Here is a 23,886-nt window from a genome sequence, read left to right on the forward strand (position 1 = left end):
GACTGCTAAAGTCTTTGTCTCATCCTGTTCACAGGATGAATGTGACCAAGAGTGGAAAGTGAGTCTGAAAGATAATACCCTGCGTGAGAGTCCAACAATACTGAGCAATTTGAGGGTTTTTTTGAGTGTCTTTGAGACCACGGGCACGCATGCCAACACCAAGGGTTTCACTCTTTACTTGCTTATCAAGACAGTCTGACAAATGTCCTCAGTTGACTTTCAGATCAGTCAGCAGCCACTATCAAGTTTAACTATAACGTGTCAGGACAATGCATATTCAAATGTGTAGAATGAGGAAAAAAAAAAAAAACCAAACAGAACTTCAATGGACAAAGTAGTGCAGAGAGTTTTATTGTTACGAGTGATTTCAGCATTATGCGTTTCCAAGTTCAAGAATGCAGATCAAGAATTTTATTTAGCTGAAACACAAAGCTGTTAATTTCTGAGTGACACTAGAAGTGTAAAGCAGTTGAATACAGTAAACCAAGCAACTCTGAATCAAACTGATTCCAGAAAGTGTAACAGACAGATTACTGAGGCTTTCAATTTCCCTATAAATCATTTGCATGTGGATATTTTTCATGTCTTCAGCTATGTATGGAAGAGTAGTAAGTCAGTCTCAGCCTGTGAAGCCCAGCTCTTTGTAGCTGACCTCAAGGTCAGCGATGACCTTGCTCATCACGTTCCTCAGGCCCTGTTGTCCAGCGGCATCGAGTCCAGCCTTCTCTGCAAAGACTTTAACGATGACCTCAGAGATCAGCTGGAAGGAGAAAAATTCATTTACTTCAGTCAAGCTCAGTTTAACAGCAAGCATGAGGTGATGGAGCTACAGTAAACTTTGTCCTCTTGCACACTAAGCTCACCTTGAAGTTGTTAATGGGGATCTTGTGCTTTGTTGCATGGCTGTTGGCCAGAGGTTTGAGAATGGCAGCATGGTTGCCTTTGGCCTTCAGCAGTTCGCCCAGTTTCTTTAGCACGGTGGCTCCATGGTCAGCAACAGCAGAGCTACTGGCCAGCTCACCCTGAGGGATGCCGACAAATTTGGGGAACAGCTTCTGGGTCTCCGGGTGCTCCGTGAATAAACTGAAGAGGAAATAGAGCAGCAGGGTCATACCACACAGATCATGGTTTGCATTTTAGCCATTTAGGGTGGCAGTGTAGACGCCATAATTTATCCTACTTTGATTACATCACTCTTATGCACAAAATGTTTATTCCTGGCTGTGATAAGACTGGATACAAACACATGGGACCGCTTTGATAAGGCCCATCCCATCTCCTTCAGTAGAATAGCTCTGTGCCGCCATTATGATCCTCAATATGCTCATGTTTGTGTTGGCACTGGCGGAAGTTTGGAAATTAAATTAGATCAGTTAATGGCGTTTTTCCCCTCTTGTCCATTAACACAAATTAGAAGGGGGGAGGAAATCTAAGCAACTGAATATAACCGAGTCAAACATCAACCATGACCTTAAGACAAAGATTTAATATCTCCGTGTTTTAAACAAACACAGATTTAGGCATCATAAAAGTTAGTGATGTGGCAGTGGTTGCCAAGTGTGCAATTAGACAGGTGGTGGCATAAATAACACATGAATTCTATTCTTAAACTGCACTGGAGGAGATGAATTTTTAAACTCCTGGCCACAGGTCTGAGTAATGAGACCTACAATGAGTACAATCTTATTTTTCTTTCCAGAGTCACTGACCGGTTCAAAACCAGGCTCCCATAGCCAGTGTAGTCTGCTTCCACTGGTCCCCAGTACTTCAGAACTGCGTCAAAGTCCCCCATGATCTGAGAAGATGAGGGGAGAGAGTGAAAGAAAAAAAAAAAAAAAAAAAAAAGTTGCCTGATTATATGAAGCTTGTCAGTTACAGATGCAGTTATCCTGTACTGCACTTCTGTTTGAGTTAATGGCTGAGAACCAACAACAATATCAGTCAAGGGCAACTTGTGAAAGATGGATATATTACCTCAGATGAACTCAGGGAGTCTGACTGGCAACCTCAGTATAGCTTTAAATAGTTTATTTGAAGTGAAATCAGATTCACTTTTAGTTTTAATGCATTTGAGGTCATGAGAACGCTGCGAGATATGTAAACAGAGTGAAGTTCTTACAGATTATCCCACAGTGCACTAATCAGTCATGCATTTCCTTTGTTCTGCTTACGCTAGTTTATTAAGATAGCTTTTAATTTAGCAGTGTTGACATTTTACATTTCCCCCTTTAACTGAACTCAGATTCCCAAACATCCTGAAAGAAAAAAAAAAGTTTAAGATTAATTTTACCCCTGAAATGTTTAACTCCCAAGTCATGATATATATTGTTTAATTAATTCTATTATTGCAGAATCCATTGCCTTACCTGCAAGCTTGTAATATATCCTGTGTAGTTACACCAAATTCCTCTTGTCCTGACTAAACCCCCCCAGAGCTGACCTTTTATACTCCCTCCCTCTGTGCTGTCACCAAGTTTGTTTCCCCCCCCCCCTCCCTCCAGCTCTGTGAGGCTGCCTCTTACTGCACGTCTCCCAAATGTTCCCAATGCCTCCAACGTCTACCTGGAAACTTAATTCCAGGTGACTTAGCCACTTGGGGCATCTTTGGTGTGTTTTGTGGCCGAGCCATCAAGTAGCCCAGGTAGAGTGAGTAAAGTAGGTCATTTGAGGGAGGGGGAAAAAAAAAAAAAAAAAAAAAAAAAAAATCCACACACACACAACAAAAATAACTACATACAAAAATAGGGCTCTAGTTGAGAATTTAGTTTTACCTTTCCAAGCTGCAAATCTAGCATCTTAAAGCAATTTTCCATTTGTGATTTTAGAGCAGCCTACTCACATTAGACAGCAGGTGAATTTCACAGCAATCCCTGCACTAAAACTTCATCCAGTACTTTCACTTATCAGTTTGTCATTAGCTACTCAAATAGTTCTGCAGTAAAACCTGCAGAGATACAGTAATTCTGCTCAACTAGAGCAATTCAAACTAATCGCATCAAAATGTCATTGATTCTAAGCTTCACAATGGATATAATGTGAAGGCAGAACACACGCTATACTTCAGGATCTTTTCCTGCTTTGATCAAACTTTTCTAGATTAATTTCCTAATTTTGACTTTAGATTCAGATAGTGGGTTTCAATTGTAATAAATTTGATCAAATTCCTCCCAAGAGTATTAAAATGTCAGAATTTTTTCAGTCTTGATTTTCTTGAGTCTAGCCAGTGATTTTAGTTTACTAGAAATACCCTGCAGTAAAAACACAACACGCTCCAGTCAGCTTACAATAGTCTGTGCCCTTTTCTTCCATGCTACACTTAAGGACACTTCTACACGCATTACTATGATTTCTACCACCTGAGTTTCAGTGGTGGGGAGGACAGACACTTAGAGGGTTTTCTAGATTAATCATAATCTAGAAAACCCTCTAATGGGAGGAAGTAGTCAGAAGCCTGACAGTTTTCCCAGTACCTTGCATAATTTTATGTGCAAAAACAGCTGCGCACCATGTCATATTTTTATTGCTAATCAATTTATAATTTCACTCTTAAATAGCAACATTTCAACACAGTTAAGATCAGATTATCAGCCATGTTGGTGGAAATACAGGAATCTTTATATCCAACAGCCAAGATTAGTTGTGGTCATGACTGTATGCAAGATCTGATGCACTGTGAATGTAATCAGGGAATTAGATGCTATAAAAATCCAGATAACACCCGCAACCACATGTACAAAATGTGTGATTGAAATTCCATCAGGAGAATATATGTGCAGAGACACACTCACCAACTCAAGAATACACACCAACCCAGGAAGTCAAGGTTATGTAAGACACCAGCAGCTTAATTGTTCAGTACAAACCTGCTGTAATGTTTTGTATAAAAATCATTTACCATGTGCGTAAGATAAATTAATGTACAAACACACTCATGACTAATTATCAGGAAAGCCCCTCTGGTGACCAATAAAACTACTTTACATTTCCATGAGATACATTTGGATTGTATAGCTGGTTCGAGTTTTGGGTCAGTTTGTGTTGGCGAATCACATTTTCTCAGCACGTTTACTTCTGCCCGAGTCCTAATTATTCAGTTTTCAAAAGGGTACACACTGAACAATGAAACCTCTGTTTCTTTTGATTCCAGTCTCAGCCGATTTGAAATGTATCAGATTCCGTTACTGAGGACTGATTGTTTGGTATTCCCTCCAACCTGAAACCTGAGCCCCTGCGCTGCCCACATGCTTCAATTTATTACTACGCCATTGCACAGGTAGCTGCACGGCAGAATTATTCAAATGCAACCAGTAAGAAAAATGCAAAGCGAAATGTCCAGGCTAAGGCACTGCAATGATGCCGACATGCACACATCGGTAACAAAGTCATATACAACACTCCCATTATAGCTCATCTTAACTAAAACCCTAGTCAATATTTTGACCTTTACTGCCAATAGCAGTCATTTAGTTACTATAGGACAGTAGTCAAACCTTGTAAATGTTTTAGGTTTGCAGGCAAATTGCATCCCCCCCACATAACTGCTAAAGTGCACCGTGTTGATGTTCACAATGGAATCATCTTGCCTCTCAAGCAAATGGAAAGTGTGTACACAGATGCTGCACAGTCCAGCTTTGATGCATTTGAACATAATTTGGAATCAGGTGACACATCTGATCCGAGGTCAAATACAGTTAATGACTTGGGGGGGGTAGGCTGCGATCTGCTGCCGCCTTCATTTGTTAAAATTACAAACTAATTCAGTGTCAACTATATAATATTAACCTGACCAGTTTCCTGGGAGAAGTTTGCGTGTTTGCAATTGCTATAATTGAGTATCAGTGTTGAACTAGACATATTAGAAGGCCTTCTTTCGTGAGTCTTCATTCATACTGCACAGTTCTGAAGTCTAGTTGAAAGCAGCATTAGGAAAAGAGCATGAAGCTGAAGTCAAGTACTGCATTTTTCCAGCATGGAACACTCGCCTACTATCCGCTGCAGCATGAATGCACACTTAAGTGTGCAAGACTAGTGTGGCACCAAAACAGTATAGATACAGCCTGCATTTAGAGTGAGGAGCAAGACCAGACAAATGCCCTACCAAGCACTTGCTGCCCATTAGTGACCTCGGGGAAATTTGAATAGACAGGTGGACTTTAGCAACAGCACCACAGGGTGAAGAGGGACAAATGAAGTCAGAGTGAAGACAGACCTTCCACCCCTCCATTCCCAGTGGAAATCAGTTTCAGATCACATCTATTTTTAAATTTAGTGTCCTATAACACATCTTTAACCTCTCCTACACTGCTGAAAGTTGGTGCATTGACTGGGCTGACCTGTCCCATCCCACTTTTCCTTTGGCATTTCCTCTTGGAAAATGCTGGTAAATGGCCACACACACACGAAGGGATTCATTATTAGTCACTACTGGGCTAATGTTGATAGAAATTAGGGAGTGCATTCGACATCTAAAATCCAGTTGTGATTAAATCTCACTGAATTCCACCAGGGGCCCTCTGCTGGACTTTTTCACATAACATTGGGGAGGCAAACGACAAGTCCCTCCTCTTCTAAACTGTGATTGGTTTACACTATGGCTTCAATAAGTGTCTAGCCAATAGAATTTCGCGTGCGGTCCAACACCCGGAAGACAGCAGTGAGTGTCAAAGAACCCGAAGTAGGTTGAAGCAGTTTAAACGTTTAAGGAAAAAAAAAAGAAGTTGTCAGTCAGGTTTTATTTGCAGTGTTTTCAGGCGCAAAGATGATGCAGGCTTTGAAAGGCGTCAGACACGTGACATCCAGCACAATGAAACAAGCAGGTAACCGGCAAGGCTCGTGCTCGTTTTAAAGCAGTCCGAAGTGGGGGAAAGAAATAGTGTTTGCAAAGTAGCGACTTCGTCTACAATTAAAGCACATTCGCAGTCTTACAGCGCCGATATGAGCGAAAATGTCATTCACAGACTTAACAAAAATATCTGGACAGCCAACAGGTTTGTGGGGCAAAGGTTATTGCCCGATTGAACTTGTGATTTTAAAGTATTGTTAACTGTAGGAATAGCGTGTCAAACATGAGGCCTGGGGTCCAGCACCAGCCCACTGAAGGGTCCAGTCCGGCTCACTGGCTAGCTTTGCTAGTCTGAAAACTGCCAAAAAGTCAAATAGCTTTAGTTTCAGTAAGATGTTCAGCTCCTCCTAGTGAGGCGAGGCCAGCATTACTACATAGTTACTGTATGCGAAGTTAAAGTTGGGACTTGGACAAGGTGTTTTAAAGGATACTATTAAGAGGCAAAAGAAAAAAAAGTCAAGCTGTTACCCATTTTATAACTAGATTATGAATATTTAACTTGCTGTATTGAGATTTTAGAGCAGATTAAATCATTTGTGGCCCATTAACTGAAGTTTGACATCCCTGCCACTTTCAGTGGCATGTTGAAGACATATTGCCAGCTTTGCACAGTTTTCTAAAAATGTGACCTAGTGTAGACACGCAGCTGAACAGGGCTCCGACCCCATATTAAGTTTAAAGAAAAGTAATAAACTTGCAGAGATAAAAAGGCAAATGCGCAGGTTTTGGCTTACTTTACTTGGTGCTCATTGAGAACTTTCCCAAAGTTTTATGGATCCAGAATTTAGTCAAGTCACTCCTACCTGTGGTAAGGTTGGCATTTAAGTTTCCTGAAAACACAGAGAGAGACACATTAAAGAGTCACATAATTGAAAAATGTGTTAAAAGTATTAACCAAAGAAAGAAAACAAACTATTTCTGAATCAGTAAAGAAGCTCTCACCTTCCTTCAAGACAGGTACCAATGAGCTGAGCACGGCTTTTATTCCTGTTCGGTTAATTGAGCAAGTGAGACACAGGTATCTGCAATTAGTCAAACAAAAGCTGTGCCCACAAAGCCAAGCCCCGCCTCCAAACAAAGGGGAGTTAGGGCGTGAGGAGACATATTTCACCCACATGACCACCAGGGAAAGTTTTTTGTTTTTTTTAAATGATTGTTCCTTTACATCAACTAATACATACAGTTGGTCACATGATCAGAAACTAAACCAGACAGATGTCGCAAGTCTTGTTAAACCAGAGTGCGCTGTGTCCAGTTTCAGAGCTCTCTGTGGCAGTCCCGTGGGGGGAGATCCGAGGTAAAGTCTGGGGTCCTGACCACGGACATCCTGTGCTGTGCCTGCATGGCTGGGCTGACAACTGCGGTTCATTCAACACGCTTGTTCCCCTTCTGCCAAAAGGTGAGTGTTTTGTACAATGCACATTGACCATCTCCAGTGGCTCCCACTGTAGAAACCTCAGTGCCAAAAATTGAACCCCATGGACAATAATTCTTAAAATCAGCGGATTCTGCTGCTCAGCTCACTCAGGTGTGTGGCGTTCGGTTAATTTGAGTGTACAGCTTGTGCAAACAGGTGCTGCCGCTCAGCTGCTGGAACAGCTGCATCCCATCCAAAAAGACTGGATCTGAGGATGACATAATTACCACAGCACTTTACCCAGATTTTACAATTGTAGCTGACGGATTAGGAGCGTTTTCCTAGCTTTGTGTCCTTATTAACCTGAAAGCAATTTTTAGTTTGCCTTCTCCCTGTGTCTCCACTCAGAGTGTCGATATGTGGCAATGGACCTGGCAGGTCACGGTCGCTCGTCGCACCGTCCTCCTGGAGTTCTGCACGCCTTTCCTTCCTACGTGATGGATGTACGCAGAGTCGTTGATGGTGTGTGAGTTCGAGGACACTTGCAGTTAAGCCTTTAAATCCCATCAGAGATATCAGTGTTTGTTCCAGGATTGCAGTTTGTGATCATCGAGTTTTGGCTGAAACTTACATGTTATCCTTCCATAAACTTCTGCACCCCACATTTTATAATCCTAAGAGGTCTTTAACTCTACACTTAGTTGCTTTCCCTCATATCCATGGGAGTCGCTTTGGTCCATTAGGTTGAGAGAAACTCTGTGAGAAATGTTGTGACAGCTAACATGACATATTTATTGCTCGTTACTGCTCTCAAAGGCAAGCTGCAGCAGTATACAGCTCCTGCAGCCAGCACAGCTGCTGGCTGAAGATGCGGATGTGTCTAATGCTCAGGCTATGATGCTATTTATGTATTCATGACTGCACGGTAACTATCCTTCACTGGTCCTGTTAACATGAGCTAGCATTAAGCCTGAGCCTGTGATGACAGGTATGTAATAAATACACCGCAGGTGTTCGGGAGGCAGCATGGCTGCAGTATAACTGGGAACTACTGCAAACTTTAGTTATAGTTATTGTTAATTTAAATGTAAATAATTATTGTTTTAGTTTGCACTTGAAGCAGGCTTGTAGCCCCGAACAAAAAATTGTGTTTTGGAAAAAAAGTTTAACAATGAAACTCTAAAAATCTGTAAAAATCTTGGCAAAGCTTTCGAATTAGGAGGAAAACAGTGAGGTTTGAAGAGCAAAGGATAAAAAGCTGAAAATGTAAATGAAGGCCAGTAGATGATGTGTGCTGAAATCACATCCTGGACTCGGACCGTTCTAGAGCCGGGGGCTGCTGTGGCTGAAGGATGATTCACTGTGTTTTTTGGTTATATGAGACACATAATCAAAACACACAGTGGGATGTTTGTGGTAAATTTACAATATTTTTATTACAGTATAAAACAAAAGGCTTAAAGGCCACCCATGTGGAACAGAAGATGCTGTTTTCCATCAACATGTTTGACATGATGCAAGCCAGTTTGAACCATTTCCATAAAAAAGGCACAGTGTATGAAAGAGCTGTCTTGTGTTAACTGACCTATCATTTCTTTACAAGTCTTGGCTACTCCTCCTAGTTTAATCAAATGTACATGCGGTGATCACCTAATGTGGCTTCACCCAAACTGAGCACAGTTTGGGTGGCTTGGTGTGTAGATAAATGCGCCTGTAACATATTTATCTATACTTGGAGTACCACCAACTACCTGATGCGGGTGTTACGCCAAAGCTTAGCCATCCTGCAGTCACGATCACAGCTACGGCCCGTCACAGAGGACTGAAGCAGCCCCACTGTTGAAGTTTCACCCACTCACGCTGTGCTCATAGGCAGTGATGAGTTGCCGCATCATCCGTAACAGTGTCATAATACTCAGCCTTCACTGTGGATCAGAGGGAATGTAAAATATATGAATATAAAAGCATCTGTGGCTTTTTCACAGGATGCTTTGTGAGCTTTGACAGTTTTGTTGTTTTTTTTAAAAGTGGGCAAACTCTGACCTCTGAGGTAGAGCATACACTGCAGTTGAAAATGAGATGATTTTAATATGAATATACATTTGACATAATTTAATATGCAGTTTATGGATCTAGAAAAAAAGGCCCTTTAATGAATGTTATTAATTTCGAGCATATTGCCAGAGCTGCCATGCATCTTCCTGACAGCTGAATCACAGCAGTGAGGATTTCTTTGAGCTAAAAATGGTCTGTGTTCTGTGATGAGATACTGAACCTGGTTGATGATGTGTGAAATTACTCCCACAGCTCTGCAGTGGAGCAAATTCTCCATTATAGGCCACAGCATGGGTGAGTGCAGCTGTATAAAGAATTCAAGCTTTAAAACGTATGTTTAAAAGTGCACGTTTATTTTATTTCTCTGTCCACCTCTTTGTATTTCAGGTGGTAACGTTGCAGGAATGGTAGGTGACTTACGATTAAGACACATTTGAGAGTGCTGTGCTTTATTGGGTGGCATCATTGTCCATGTGGCGTCTTCTGCAGTTCAGCGCTCTGTATCCGGAGATGGTGGATGCCGTTGTGCTGCTGGACTCCTACGGATTTTTACCTACAGACCAGGTACTTGTTTCTTTTTTTTTCCTTTGTTACTCCACATCTGTTTTCATAGGAAACATTATTCAACAATACAGAAACAGATGATACCCACACATTCTCTGACTCACCCAGTATACGGTTAACCCTGTACACCCCCCACCACCATCCCAACCTATGTAGTGGCACATTGAAAGAATTAGAATAAGTTAGAAAAGGGTTAGGGTAAAGGTGTTGGATATACATGCCAGACTGAAGTAGTTGAATGCTCACTTTTCATGTCTTACCTCACCCTAAGTGAATTTGTGAGTCGAGCCTGGGGCCACTGTGGCATTGTTTTAGTATGCAACTGAACAGTAGCTGCGTATGATTTACTGTTTTCCACAAATAATATGGCTTGAAATATTGGCCTGTCCTCTGGTGTGCTTTTGCCAGTGCAGGCCACTAGCAGCTCAGTGGGGGGAGAGCAGGTGTAGCGGTGTTACGGTTCTAGCAGGTGTCCCAGAGAGCCATGATGGCTAACCAGCATCCAAAAAATGCAGTAGTGCAGCCATCACTGGTACACTGGTTATCAATGATTATTTCTCCCCAAAACGAGATGTCTGCTGTGGGGGGGAAAAAGTCTGTTCTGTCCACCATGATTTTCTTTCCTGCTTCTTCTAGAAATGCTCCATAATAATTGATTTCCAATCCTCATGAAATGTGGGTTGCTCTTGGGGCATCAAGGCAGACCTGGCTCTGTAGATTATTCTAGTTAAGTAAAACTACATATCAGAAAAATGATCAAACCTTTTCTGCACAACCTGTGGAAGCTTTGGTTCAAATGTGATTGGGAAGCCTGCGTGACTTCAATAATGTTATCGTTAAAGTAGCAATACAGTGTCGTGCAAAAGTCTTGAGTCGCCCGTCATTTCACTTTACTGCATTGACGGTGTGTTTGGAAGCATTGTCATACTGAAAAATGAAACTGTTACCAGTCAGATGGGGTGGATCAAAATCTGACCATATGTTTTTATAATTCCATCAATTTGATAAGATCTCCAACACCACCAGATGAAATGCAGCTTCAAACCAGGGCAGAGCCTCCACTGTGTTTTGCAGATGGCTCTAGACAGCCTAGAGCAGGGGTGGGCAATCTCAGGCCACGAGGGCCGGTGTCCCTGCAGGTTTTAGATGTGTCCTCGAACCAACGCAGCTGATTTAAATGGCTAAATTAGCTCCTCAACATGTCTTGAAGTTCTCCAGAGGCCTGGTAATGAACTAATCATGTGATTCAGGTGTGTTGACCCAAGGTGAGATCTAAAACCTGCAGAGACACCGGCCCTCGTGGACCGGGATTGCCCACCCCTGGCCTAGATAGTCAGTGTTGTTCCTCCTCTGCTTATACTGACACAAACTGGAACCAAAAATACTGAATTCTCTAATTCATCGCTACATACTGATTTTTCCAGTTCTTGTGTAATTTGGAGTCAGGAGAACTGCTTTTCAAGACCACTTTAAAGCATTATAAGAAAATCTGGCTCCTTGGAAACAAAATGTAAAGAAATAAAGGGTATTGCAAGACTTTTCCGCAGCACTGTTTGTCACCATAAATACAATTCCCATCAGCGGTTCATTTACACCCTCTTGTGCATCATGTGAACCCATGAAGGGGGAAATTATAACGCTGACGTGTCTCCAATTACTTCTTCCTGAGTGAAGTGTGATTTTTAAGCATTGTTAGGCCTCTCACTGTGTTTGTATTATCTCATCCAGCCTGCTATTATTTAAATTTTCCAGTCTTCTGTGTAGAACAAGAACAAACTTCTTAGTTACAGGCAGCTTAAAAAGGGATGTTATGTGTGAAATAAGAGCTGTTTGATTTACTCCAATGTTTCTTTTCCAGCAAACAGAAAGATGACCTGGGTGCCGCTTTCAAAAGTGGACAACTATTTATTTATTTATTTATTTATTTATTTTTGATGAACTTTAATGTGACAGCTTCTTTTATAGTATGCAAAAAGGCTGCTGTTGTCTAGCAACTTCATCTAAATTAAGTTTTTCTCCTGAACACGTTGAGGTGTAGGTGAAAAGTAGAGGAGGTGCTCGGTTTTTGAGAGCATATAATTTGCAGTGACGAGAAGCCCCCCTCAGAGAGAAACACCTCTCTGGTGACCTCTAGCTAATTATAGTTTGATTTACACTTCAGGGCTTCATGACTTTGTGACAGTGTCTGATGAAGTCTGGATTGTGAGAAAATGAAAAATGCTGTAGGCGGTTTGACATTTTGAAAGGCGTTGCATTTAAGAAACACTTGCGGCCACCAGTGTAATTGAGTCTGGCGCGATTTTGACCTTTAGGCCTAGGCTAAGGCTTTACATTATATTATTGCATGTTGCATGTCTCTATATTATTCCTGTACAATTCACCCTTGTGAGTCGTTTTCAGTTGCTGTCCTTATTTATCTCTGCTCCCTCGCAGAAGGAAATGCCCAAAGTGATCAGGCAGGGGTTCGAAGAGATGCTTCTGTTTGAAAAAACGATGGAGGAGAAGAAGAGAGTGTACACTTACGAGAAGGCAGTAGAAAGGTAAAGCGCCTTCCCTTATCGGCAGTTTTAAAGGAGTTCACTCATGCGCTAACTTTGTTTTTGCAACCTTCAGGTTGATGTCTGTAAACCAAACTCTTTCTGAACGCTCTGCGAAAATCCTTCTGGAGCGAGGTCTGGTTCAGGTTGAGGGAGGTGCGTGTTTATCTTCCTCTCGTTTACCTTCTCTCAAGACTCATCTCTATTTCTTTTTCCCCTTATGTTTAAAGTGTAACTTCTCTTTCCCTTGCAGGAGTTGTGTTCTCCAGAGACTTTCGTGTTAATCTGGTAGGTTTCCCCTGATCACTTCTACCCAAGCTGTCATTTGCAGCAGATGGTATAAATGTGCACAATGTTTCTCAATTTCAGAAAAACATAGCACGCATCAGTTTGGAGCAGAGTCTGGAGCTGCATTCGAGGATCACGGCCTCTGTCCTAGTTGTTCTGTAAGATGGTCTCCTGCCTCTCGTTCTCTTATTGCTTGTGGAAAAAAATAAGAGACAAAATAGATTTGCAAATTTTTTTTGTCTTTACAGAGCAGAAAGTGGCTTGGACAAAATATTTGCTGAAGACGAGCAAAAAAAATTTACATCAGCACTTCTTCAGGCCTACAGGGACAAAAATGTGAGTGCACCTAACAGTCTGTTTGTGGAAAGCAGGTATGTTTGCATCCCCGTGTTTATTTTTAGCCGTTAAGCCTGCGCATAATTGTTCCTAGCAGACAGACAGCTGCACGGATGCTAGAGTAGCAGTGCAGTATGAGCTCAGTGTCTCAGGAGCAGCAGAAATTTATATAGCTGTGAATCTCAACACTGACCTACATACAGGAACTTGGTCAAGTGCTGCTGATGAGGGAGAGCAGAGGATGCGTTTCCACCAATCGTCTCCACTGAGTGGGTTTCTTTCCCAGTCAGATTTTCACTGAGAAACAAAAGATAAGCGTGGCATGTGGTGAGCACAGTGGAGCATTCAGCTCTTTCCCTCAGGTGTTTGTAGAGATTAAAGTAGAGATGTGAGAGCGAACGTAGGACTTGCATTCATTAAGCGCCCAAAAATATTCCAAATGACTTGCGATGCTGCTGTAAACATGGAGGACTTCATGTTTACAAGTTTAACACACAGTCATTTAAAATGGCTTTTCATAGCAGCCATGAGGGTAAGTAGCAGTCAAGTGCTGCTAATGTAGTGCACTTGATTAATTGATAATCAGTAACTGTGATTAACTCTATAGAATCAGAAGCTGGAACAAGTGTGTTAACACAATGCTTCAATGCATCTCGGACTTAGTTAGCATGTTCAATGTTAAACTTCGTGATGGCACAATAAGAGAAAAAGACTGAACAAGTATGGATACCTCTTCTCGGTAAAAAGAATATGGCAGCACATTTTAGGTTTGCAGAGGTGCTGAACAAATCACATGACTTCCGGAACTAACATGGAGATGTTTGACCACAACGCTAAACACAGCACACCAGCACAAATGTTTCATACCAACAGTGAAGCACGGAGGAGGAAGAGTAATGATTTGGGCTTGTTTTGCAGTCACAGGTCCCAAGCACCTCGCAGTCATTGAGTCAACCGCAAACTTCTCTGTATACTAGAGAATTCTGGAGTCGGATACGAGGCAATCTGTCAAACAGTTAAAGCTTGGCTAAAATAATACCATGAAACGGGACAATCATCCCAAGCACAGCAGAAAACAGAATGACGGAAGAAGAAAAGAATCAAGTTGTTGCAATCGGCCAGTCAAAGTCCAGACGTCAGCCCGACTGTAATGTGATCTAAGGAGAGCTGTGCATAAATAAATGTCTACGAACTAAACTAACCTTGAAAGACTTTTCAGATTTAGTCTAAGTTCATGACCTAAACTGCATAAAAAGATGGATGTAGCCATTATGTCATTGGTTTCCATGTTAAATTCTTTACTTGTGTGATTGAGACCTTAAACTCACCATGAAAATGTTTAGTGATTTCAGAAATAAAAAGAGAACTAGGGTCAGTTTTTGCGATCAGAGAACTCGCCCCCTGCTGGGCAGATCTTTCTGTGCTTCGCAGTCTGCGGCTCAAGTGGCCGGAAAGTCCTTTATTCCATGTTGAAAGCCTGCTTTATTCACCATCGTGACTGGTCTCATCTGTGTTTTCAGCAATCCGTGGTGACTGTTCCAGGTGATCATCACATCCACCTGAATAAGCCTGACATCGTCGCTCCAGTTGTGTCTGACTTCCTGCAGACCAAAGTCCTCTCACGCTCTGCTACACCAACTAATGGCCAGACCTCTAAGTTATAACAGACCAGTTACTCCTCGAGTCACGTCACACTGACTCTACTGCTAATCCTGTATTTGTACTGTACTATTTACACAGGTTTAATTTTGGTGCTTAAAACTCACTCGGCTGGTCGTCTTAGTGGACTCATTAATTATTTAAAGCCTTTTAAAAGGTAGTGATGCTGTTTAAATGAGAAAACAAAATTTTGCCATCACTGCCATCTCTGTCTGTTAACTCAGGCTTTCTGCCTCAGGATCTGCACTCACTAACATGAGGGCATCAGAGGTTTGAGTTCTTCTATTGCGCTGCCTGGAGCATGCACCACATACTCCAAGCAGAGGCAGTTTCAAACACATTATACCACATTGGAGCTCTCAAACTTAAACTATTATTAAACTATTCCATAGCTTGATAATTGTCCCAAGCACAGCAATAGTCTGTGGCCATATTAAAGTCACACAGGTGAAACTGGATGAAGGGGTTTGTCATTATCTGTGAATTCCTCCCACACAATCACTTGAGCCACCAAACTTGGCACAAAGGTACATCTTGAAGGCCTCTGAAGGTTCTCATCTATGTCAGGTATTATTAGGTCCTGGTATTGCCTAGCAACCACCTAGCAAGAGGCTCAAATGACTGCTTTTTAGCCTTTACATTCCTATAACACCTTATAAAATTAGCTTTAATTTCATAACTTCTTATTTATATCCACAAAATCTGAATTATGCATGTTGAGCAACCACCTAGCAACAGGCTAAAATCCATTTTTAGCATATGAACAACATCGCTTATTGTTTTACTGTTCTCCCTGTGATTAAGTATATCAGTTGTCCACAGCACCAACAGGCCAAGCAATACTGTAGCATGGGCACGTATGTGTTTCTCTAATGTGTTACTTCTCGTCTCCTCTGTCCTCCCTGGAAATCCTGTCTCAAGTGTGCCGTTTTTAAGGATGTCTCATTCCTAAAATGCATCTGGAGGAGAGAGGAGGCTGCACAGGTATGGCTTTGTGGTAGTTCTTTAACCTCTAGCGTAGGCCATAAGAGCTAAGATATACAAACTGTGCTGGACTCTTTAAACAACTGCTCGTTTCATCCTCTTAAGTGTTTCAGTTTTTTTTAAGATGATCACAGTGTTTCTGTGAAAAGTAATATCTGCTCACATTGTGGAATGTTGTGAATGGTGTTTTGTTTTTGTTTTTGTTTGTTTTTTGTTTTTTAATGCTGTGATATCCTAAAATACAGTAGTAGCCTTTAACAAAACCATGGGCAAATGATGTGGCTGTGCTACACGTCATGTTTCAGTTCAACCTGCAGAGCCAGTGACACCATCAGCTGAATCGCCCCGTGCCGGCTGCCTTTGAGGAATGATTGGGATTCACTGTGGCAGCTCAGAAGTCTCACCAGTGTGCTGTGTGTCATTAATATTTTAGCAAGTGCACAGTTTCTCAGATGTGCGACCACATGTTTAATCTCATAGGTTAAGTAAGCAGTGGAGAGGAAAGTGTGTACCAACACAGAGAGAGCAGAGGACGACTCGTGACTTGAATAACAACTATGATTTTCCGTACAGGGTGTCTTTTTAGTAAATCTCAAGTACTGAAAAGCTTTTATTTTGAAGAAACAATTTCCATAAAAACAATTTCTGTGCCTGATGCACTTTTTTCTCTTTTTTTTCTTATATTAAACTGATGGCATTAATTGCAACTGTCTTACAGTGTCTTTGTTCTTCATGAAATTATAAAATCTTGAAAGTTCAATTAAAGTTTTTCGACTTTCTGACAGCTGTTGAAGCACTTGTGAGCTTGGCAACATCAATTTTAAAACAAGCTCAAGAAAAGGGGAAAAACAGTCTTATCGTAGATATCTCATAACTTTCTATAATGTTCAATACAATTCAATTTTATTTATATAGCGCCAAATTGCAACAGCAGTCGCCTCAAGGTGCTTTATGTCCTGATTGTGGGTACTTTTTTTTTTTAATTCTACTGCAGTATTTCAGGGACACCAATGCTTAAAATATAGTATTTATAATAATTAAAATTTAATGGTGCATAAATTTGTTTTTTTTATTAGATTGATGCCATATAGGTTGAACCGTGGGCGGCCACTGTGGCTGTTGCAAATTATCCAGGCGTCTTGTTTTAGCCTCTAAATTTAAAAACAACAATAATATTAACAGTAAAGTTTATTTATAAAGCACTTCTCAAAAGGATCATTATAAAGTCCCTCCCAGAATAAAAGCAGAATAAGATAAAAGAAACTAAGAGGAATAAATTACAAATCAATTAAAATAAAGATTCAAGAGGAATGTCAAAATAAGAACGAGATAATGTTATTCCAATTTTAATGCAAATCATATCTTAGAAATCTAGACATTACTCCTTTAAGTGTATCATATTTGATAAATGTGATTCTGGGACTACTAACATAAAGTGCACAACTGTTTTTAAGCAACGAATTGTACAAAAATGTCATATGTAGCAAAAATTATACAAAATAAAACTCATATGCAAACTTATATTAAACTTCTTTGTGTTTATGTTCAAAATACACTCCAGTATTAAAAAATAAGAATTTTTTGGCAATTAATGTTTCAGGCTTTATGAATAAGCATGGTAAAAAAATAAACATAAACACATAAACTCTAGAATAAAAGTTATGAAAAGCCTTACTGTCAAGTGTTCCTCTGACTGTGAGGTGTCCACACTTGAAAAAGACCAGACTTTGAATTTCACTCAACTTTATTTAGACCAACTAGTTTGATAGCTGGTAGGTAGCAGCAGGTAAAAAACCTTTCAACACAAAAATAAAGAACATTTCATTAACCATTCAGATAAATTACATGCATTACACAAAAGACAGATGAAATAACAAAATACACTTCAGTAAAGCCATTTACCATGTGGTTAACTGTGTTAATTTAACTGTGGTTCTTAAATAAATATACACAATGTGTCTTCTTTGCATTTAACACTTTTTTATAAACAATTGTATTTTAAAGTATACATTTTAGAGTTCACAAACATTTTAATAGAGACTTTAACTAAGGATTTTCTTTACAAAGAATTATTTTCTTTAAATCAAAACCAAACATTTATTCACTAGTTTTACGATCCACCCAAGGATTTGGGGTAACTATTTTTAATATTAATTAACATAAATATGTGGGAACACTAACTGCACAAACAATTTATTCAAACTTAAACATTCATTTTTGTCAATATAATTAAACTTAAATGCAGCAACTATTTCCCTAAGCGTAAAACATTTGCACAACTGAGCTTCCATAGTCCCAGATACATCTGCAAAAGCAAAATGTGAACTCAAGAGCTTACCGATAGCCTGTCTTGTTCAAAGTCTTCCTCACAGTGGAAAAGTGCTTTGTTTGCCATCCTCTCAGTATGTTGCACCCGGGTCAAATGACTGCTGCATGCATTTAAAGGTTTACTCGGCACGCCCACCCTTGATTGCTCTAATGTGGCTCACCTGGCAGGGCGGCGCACACCAGGCCGTGCTTAGTTGTTGATTGCACCCAAGGTCTAATCAGTGGCCATGGGTAAGCAGCAGCACCGAACAGGTAGAGGGCAGGAGGAGGAAAAGAGGAATAACAGCCACACCTACTAGGTCAGCGCGACACTTACAATACAAATGAGTTTCCAGCAGTGATTTAAAAGATGACACTGATGACGTGAGCCAGTTTTCCTCAGGTGGGTCATTCCAAAATCAAGGAGCCCTTAACAGCAAACGCTCGACTGCCTTTTGTCTCTCAGCGTGAGTTAACAGGGTCTGCCTGAGGATCTGAGGCTGCACACTGGTTCAGGAACAGCAGTTTGAATGTGTAATGTAGTGCCAGGCCAAGAAGGGCTTTAAAATCAATTCTAAGAGTAATGGGCAGCCAGTGCAGAGTCATTAGGAGTGGTGTAATATGTCCAGTTTCTTGTAAGAAGTCTGGCTGCTGCATTTTGCACCATCTGAAGTCAGTTGAATGCTTTCTGATTAATACTTTTTAAAAGACCACTGCAACAATCTAGGCGAGAGGAAATGAAAGCATGAACGGAGGCATATACATGTCTGTTTGGTGCTCTGCGGTTATCCATCCTGCTGCACTAAGGAGCCACATGAGAGGAATGTCTGTCTCTCTTCTGTTTGTCAAATTCAAAGTTAAAGGAAGGATTTTTCAGAAGTTTTTACTACAGATAAGCGACTGGAGTCCAGCCTGAGAGTTCAGTTGAAGTAGGGCTCAGGCTGCTTCCTCCTCAACCTGACTCTGACCTTCAAACAAAAACCTGTCATTTTATATAAAGAGGAGCAAAAGTCCATCGCGTTGCAGTGAAGGTTTGAAATACTGATCTGCTACTTTTTGAATGAGTTCTTTGAATTCATTCAGCAGTTTCTTTGACTCTGCTTGTTAGCAAACTAATCTTTGAGGCTTTTATCGGGCGTTTTAAGTTTCTGTGCTTAAGGAAGTATCCAGAATCCTTTCTTAAATAAAAGTACCACAAATACCTCAGTGTGGAAATAAATGAATGTTTGAACAAAGCGTGATCTACTCAAAGCATCAGCTCCAAGATGTTTTAGTGGACTCATATTCGACAGGGCACCACTCTGTAGACCTCCTTCCTAAATCAAGACAAATCTGTGTGCAGCCACCGCCCCTCTCATAAATAAACTTGACAGTAATCTGATTCTGAAAAAATAATAAAAGTAAACTCACTTGTGTATCTGTGTTATATTAAAATTAACTTCTGTTGTTGATCTTTCACAATTTCAGCCTTAACTTTGTGTAAGAACTTTGTGTCTGAGCTGCATACTGAGGTTGTGTGGTGTCCATGCTCAGAGCTCACTGTAGGGCCCCAGGGGGAGGGATCATAGACTGTATATGAAAGAGGGAGAGATCAGAGGTAAAATCTGGAGTCTAGGGTCGTCCTTTGCTTTGGTCAGTCAGCTGAGACTGAAGAAGTCACTTGGATGAGTGACAAAACTTCCCACTGAAAATGCTAAGTCCAGATAAACAGAATCAACTTTTGGATATTTGAGATTCATCTGCTGCTACTTTTGTTCTCCACTTGTATCGACTGAAAATATGTGAAAAAGAAGCTGGAGCTTTAGGAGCCCTGGGGAACTGTTACTCAAGATCACTTTGAAGATTACGAGAAACTCTGGCTGCTTGCAAGTAAAATAGAAATTAAATGAGGGGTGGCTCAAGACTTTTGCACAGTATTTTATTGTATTAGTACATAGAAACCACTATCCTGATTATCTTTAATTTATCTAATAATAAACACAAAGTCATCAAATAATAAGACAAATATTTGTTGAAATCTGTTTATACCTGTAATTTTAATGAGCACATGAGTTAGGTTTGGGATTAGAGTCATTCCATTGTGTATGTAGAAAGACTCACGGAGGCTGTGCGAGTTTATGGAGCTGAAGAATAGTTTTATCCAAACAAAATTAAAATTTTAACACAAGCTTAGATCTCTGCTGGTTTATTTGTTTGTTGCTGCTGAAGGACTTTGGGGAACTAAAATTGATCTCAGTGTTCTTTGAAATCTGCCTTTTGAAGATGTGTGAAAATTCACTCCTGCAGCACTGCAGATGAATTCTCACACACTGGCCTCTGCTCACCACCAAAGACTCGCGTTAAGTAGAGGAGAACTTATTTTAAGCTGTGATTTGTGTTTTGCTCTGTTGCAAATTTAAGCAAAGCATCTATTAGGAAATGGCCTGAAGTCAAGCTAAGCTGCGATGCCTGTAGATCACGTGATCTCAATACCAGCCCACATCACCTACACCTACACATTCAGTTGGCAAAACCCAAATAGGGGGACGCATGATTTGTGCCATTTGAGCTTGCTTACACTTTGTGCACACCTGCAAGCTGCTTTGCAACCCATTTTTGCAACCCATGCACCAAATGCATGATTTGTTCATGCATTTGGTGCATGCTTGCAAATATGAATCCTCCTACTGTCTGTGGTGTTCCTGACCGAGACTGTTTAAAACGGTTTCAAATGCAAGTCTCGTGATTCTATCTATTTACAGGCATCTCTTTAGGCTGATTTGGTTTTATTTCCTCTTTTTTCAAATATTATAGAGGCAAATTTGGTGTGATTTCATTTGTAGTGTCATTATATGAACAGTTTTACTGCACTTTATGAGGAAGTTCAAGCACTTCTGGACTGCAGATTTGGTATTTTAATGACTTTTACATTAAAAGTCACCATGGAGGCCAGGAATTACTACATAAAAAGCAAAGACTTTTACCACTGGGATTTAGAATTGTTTATATTTCCATCTCTTTTGTATTATTTTAATCCAATCTTTCGAGTATCCTCTTGTATCTTGTCAAGTCTTTGTCTGTGTTAAATGAGTCCCAGTCTAGTTACTTCCTCGTTTATTTTGTTAGTTATTTGTCTCTTGTGCTTTGCCACTGGTTGCACTTCCCTTGTTATTTTCTTGATTCCTTTCAGCTGTGTCTTGTTACCCTGGAGTTTCTACTTCCTTTGATTACTTAATTTATAACCTTCGTTTCCCCTTTTCCTTTGTTTGGCTGTCATACTTGTGTGTTTCTGCTGTTGAAGTGGCATCACTGTTGGTTTTCTTCATGGGCTTTGTATTCTTGGAACTACTTTTCTATCACCATATAAAGTTGTGGTTTGGAGTCAGATTACATGTATTTGTAATATTAAATTCAATAGTCACAGGTATGTTATTTCTCACATTACAATGATTCTAAACTTATATTCGTGTGCCTTTATTTTCATAACAATCAACTGACTTTAGGCCATGTGCAGGTTGATTGGCTTACAACTTCTAAGAGGTGGAGATACAAATATTACTTTTATTTTTATCGTTAAAAGGATACAGTGCTGTGCAGTCCCCAGCCCCAAACAACTGTCTACCGAAAAAAAAATATATAGTTTCGATGTCATGCTGTCTGAGCTGGTTTTCAGTTTTATGTTAAAATTTGAAGTAAAAAAAAAGAGAGAGCGAGCTGGTGGGTTTTTTTTGGGGGGGTGTTTCCCGCTAGGACAGGAATCTGTGTCAGTGCGTGGAACTGTAGCCTGAGGTTTATTTATAGTCTTACCTTGAAATCCTGTGACAATGCTTATTGAGCCATTTTACTGCGTACTGCAAAGTTATGTAAGAAGTATTGTAGTAAAAAAGAAGCCACATAAAACAAGAAACTACATGATAGTAACAAACTACTGAGGGAGCGTTTCCTCCATGTTTCAGTCAGCCAAGTTCTCAGTTCATTTTCTTCGTGGTATCCCACAGGTGTTCTCTTGGATTTGGCGCACGTAAGACCAATACAAGCTTTTTTTTTCCTTTCCTTCCGCAGGCATTGCTTTGGATTATTATCCCACTGAAATGTCTGCTTCTTTATTGATCCCAAAAAGCCCCAGACTTTGACATTTGCTTTATGGGCTTGTTATCCTGTCTTCCTCTGCAAATTTAATCCTGCCTGTCTTTGTCGTCAAGCACATGAATGGTTTCCTCTGTTATCAGTCATCATCCGTACCCATACCTGCTGATCCGATTTCAAATTGCCTGTGAGCTCACTCGCATCTGGTCATTCTCACCGATCTCTGAAACAGTCCTGCTTCCTGCTTCTCGCCTGGTTTTTTTTTTTTTTTTTTTTTTTTTTTTAAATTTTACTCACAGTGATGCAGTCCAGTCTGCTGCTGGTCTTTCAGGGTCGGTCTGTGAGCATTTGGTTCACAGTCACAAGCTGCCATTTTTGAGCAAACAGCTCTATTTGATAACTTGAACCTTTAAAAAAAAAAAAAAAAAAAAAAAAAAAAAAAAGCTCATTTTACTTAAGTAACCAACACCAAACTGATGAACAGTGGCTCTACCTGAAGTAAGTAACCAGTCCTTGTAGCTCCACCAACCAGGATTCATCAGAACATGCCACACTTGTTTAAAGTTGTAGTGAATGTAATCAAATATGAGCACATCTAACATTTTATATACGAACCATAATTTAACCCCCAGAAAACTTAGTCCCTGTCGACCTTTGCAGTCAAAAAAAGTTTAGCAGCATATGCACACATTGTTATCATACATTGCCCCTGATTTGTTCAAGGCTTAAGAGGTCAAATACAGAAGACCTATTTTCTTTTAACTTGACAACCTGACTCTTTGGGTGACCTCGAGGCTTCTACTTTAGAGTCTTTGATCTGGGATCTATTCAAATGTGTTGAAGTCTGAAGGAAACAAACTGCTGAATAGTGTAAATACTCCCTGTGAGACGACAGCCTTCAGAACAAGACTTGTACACACATGCAGTCTCTCATATTCTCCTTGTTATCATGAGGGAAAACCTCTCCCCACCACATTTCCAACAACATCTAAGAACAAAAACACAATAAGTCAAAGAAAAACACATAAATATTGTGTATAACAACCAGAGGGACGTGAGACTCCACAGATGTGATGCATCTTCATTGAGCTTATAGGCAGTAAAGCTAGAATTCTCTGTGCCAGTTAATGATAGAGAAAAGACAAAGGCTGCAAGATAAAAACCTCTCGAGTGGATCTCTCAGATCACACAGAAGGTCCCAGTTTGGTGCTGGGACTGCTGATGGGTCTGCAGAGATTTGCACACCCACAGCTGCATGCTGTAGTTAGTGGGGTTGAAATATGTGGAACAGCCAGTAATTTGGCCTATTGTTTGTTGTGCTGATGGTCCTTTAGCCTTGTCCCTGCTGGAAAAGAAACAAAAGTCCAAACAGACAAAGAACGTCTTTGTAGTGAAGTTTAAAAAAAACAAAACAAAAGAAAAATTAATCTGTCAACCGGAACTGTCGTCTGTGCTTCCCATAAATGCTTTTTTTTTTTTAACCTCCCCTTCCTTTTTGTGGCGAAACCAACTTTAAAGCACACTCATTGCTGTTGGGCTACATGTTTGGATACTAACACTGGGCTGAATAGAAAAGGAGAGACGGTGGGTCACACGATAACAGCTCTTAAGGAGATATCTGAAGAGCATCATCTGCGGAGCATCTTTAGTCTGATGTGGTGATGTTAGAGCCCTGAATGAAAGGCATTTTCGCAGCGTGGGATAGCAGACTTTTCAGAGGAGACTGGAGCAGGAAAAAAAAGTGCAGGAAAATACTTGGACCAAAGATTAATTTGCGTCTGTATGCGTGCATGTCCTTCATTTTTACTGTGCTCACACAACGGGAGCCTGTTTCTTGTGCACAGTTCAGCACATGAGAGGAGTCAAATAAAATCCTAATGACCCTCTAAATA

At 40.4% G+C, this 23,886-nt stretch overlaps 2 protein-coding genes across 5 annotated transcripts; one reads left to right on the top strand and one right to left on the bottom strand.

The window, feature by feature from the left end:
- Window positions 1-335: 335 nt before the first annotated feature.
- mb (myoglobin) lies at window positions 336-6,726 on the bottom strand. Of its 3 annotated transcripts, none has more exons than XM_026170700.2 (4): window positions 6,577-6,726; window positions 1,710-1,795; window positions 864-1,083; window positions 336-760 (listed from the first exon to the last, which is right to left on the bottom strand). In XM_026170700.2, the coding sequence occupies exons 2-4, from the start codon at window positions 1,790-1,792 to the stop codon at window positions 620-622; spliced, it is 444 nt and encodes a 147-aa protein (XP_026026485.1). In that variant the 5' UTR covers window positions 1,793-1,795; window positions 6,577-6,726; the 3' UTR covers window positions 336-619. The 3 variants fall into 3 exon arrangements, with proteins under 3 accessions (XP_026026485.1, XP_026026484.1, XP_026026486.1); XM_026170699.2 differs by having other exon boundaries at window positions 6,646-6,712; XM_026170701.2 differs by lacking the exon at window positions 6,577-6,726 and adding an exon at window positions 2,367-2,608.
- serhl (serine hydrolase like) lies at window positions 5,618-16,329 on the top strand. Of its 2 annotated transcripts, none has more exons than XM_026170696.2 (12): window positions 5,618-5,816; window positions 7,098-7,241; window positions 7,608-7,721; window positions 9,507-9,548; window positions 9,642-9,661; window positions 9,744-9,818; window positions 12,252-12,358; window positions 12,432-12,511; window positions 12,609-12,643; window positions 12,725-12,801; window positions 12,892-12,979; window positions 14,500-16,329. In XM_026170696.2, exons 1-12 carry the CDS (start codon window positions 5,759-5,761, stop codon window positions 14,641-14,643), a joined length of 984 nt encoding a protein of 327 aa, XP_026026481.2. In that variant the 5' UTR covers window positions 5,618-5,758; the 3' UTR covers window positions 14,644-16,329. The 2 variants fall into 2 exon arrangements, with proteins under 2 accessions (XP_026026481.2, XP_026026483.2); XM_026170698.2 differs by lacking the exon at window positions 5,618-5,816 and adding an exon at window positions 5,864-5,987.
- Window positions 16,330-23,886: the final 7,557 nt, after the last annotated feature.

Source organism: Astatotilapia calliptera, chromosome 6, assembly GCF_964374335.1.
Source record: "Astatotilapia calliptera chromosome 6, fAstCal68.1, whole genome shotgun sequence".
NCBI lineage: Eukaryota > Metazoa > Chordata > Actinopteri > Cichliformes > Cichlidae > Astatotilapia > Astatotilapia calliptera.

Excerpts from the sequence above, each read along its gene's own strand:
- mb (XM_026170699.2), bottom strand. Across the intron at positions 1,084-1,709 it reads GGGAGCCTGGTTTTGAACCG|TTTATTCACGGAGCACCCGG; the intron begins GTCAGTGACTCT and ends TTTCCTCTTCAG. Across the intron at positions 761-863 it reads TCCCCATTAACAACTTCAAG|CTGATCTCTGAGGTCATCGT; the intron begins GTGAGCTTAGTG and ends TTCTCCTTCCAG.
- serhl (XM_026170696.2), top strand. The coding sequence starts at position 5,759 with ATGATGCAGGCTTTGAAAGGCGTCAGACACGTGACATCCAGCACAATG. Across the intron at positions 12,802-12,891 it reads GCCTCTGTCCTAGTTGTTCT|AGCAGAAAGTGGCTTGGACA; the intron begins GTAAGATGGTCT and ends TTGTCTTTACAG. Across the intron at positions 12,980-14,499 it reads AGGCCTACAGGGACAAAAAT|CAATCCGTGGTGACTGTTCC; the intron begins GTGAGTGCACCT and ends CTGTGTTTTCAG.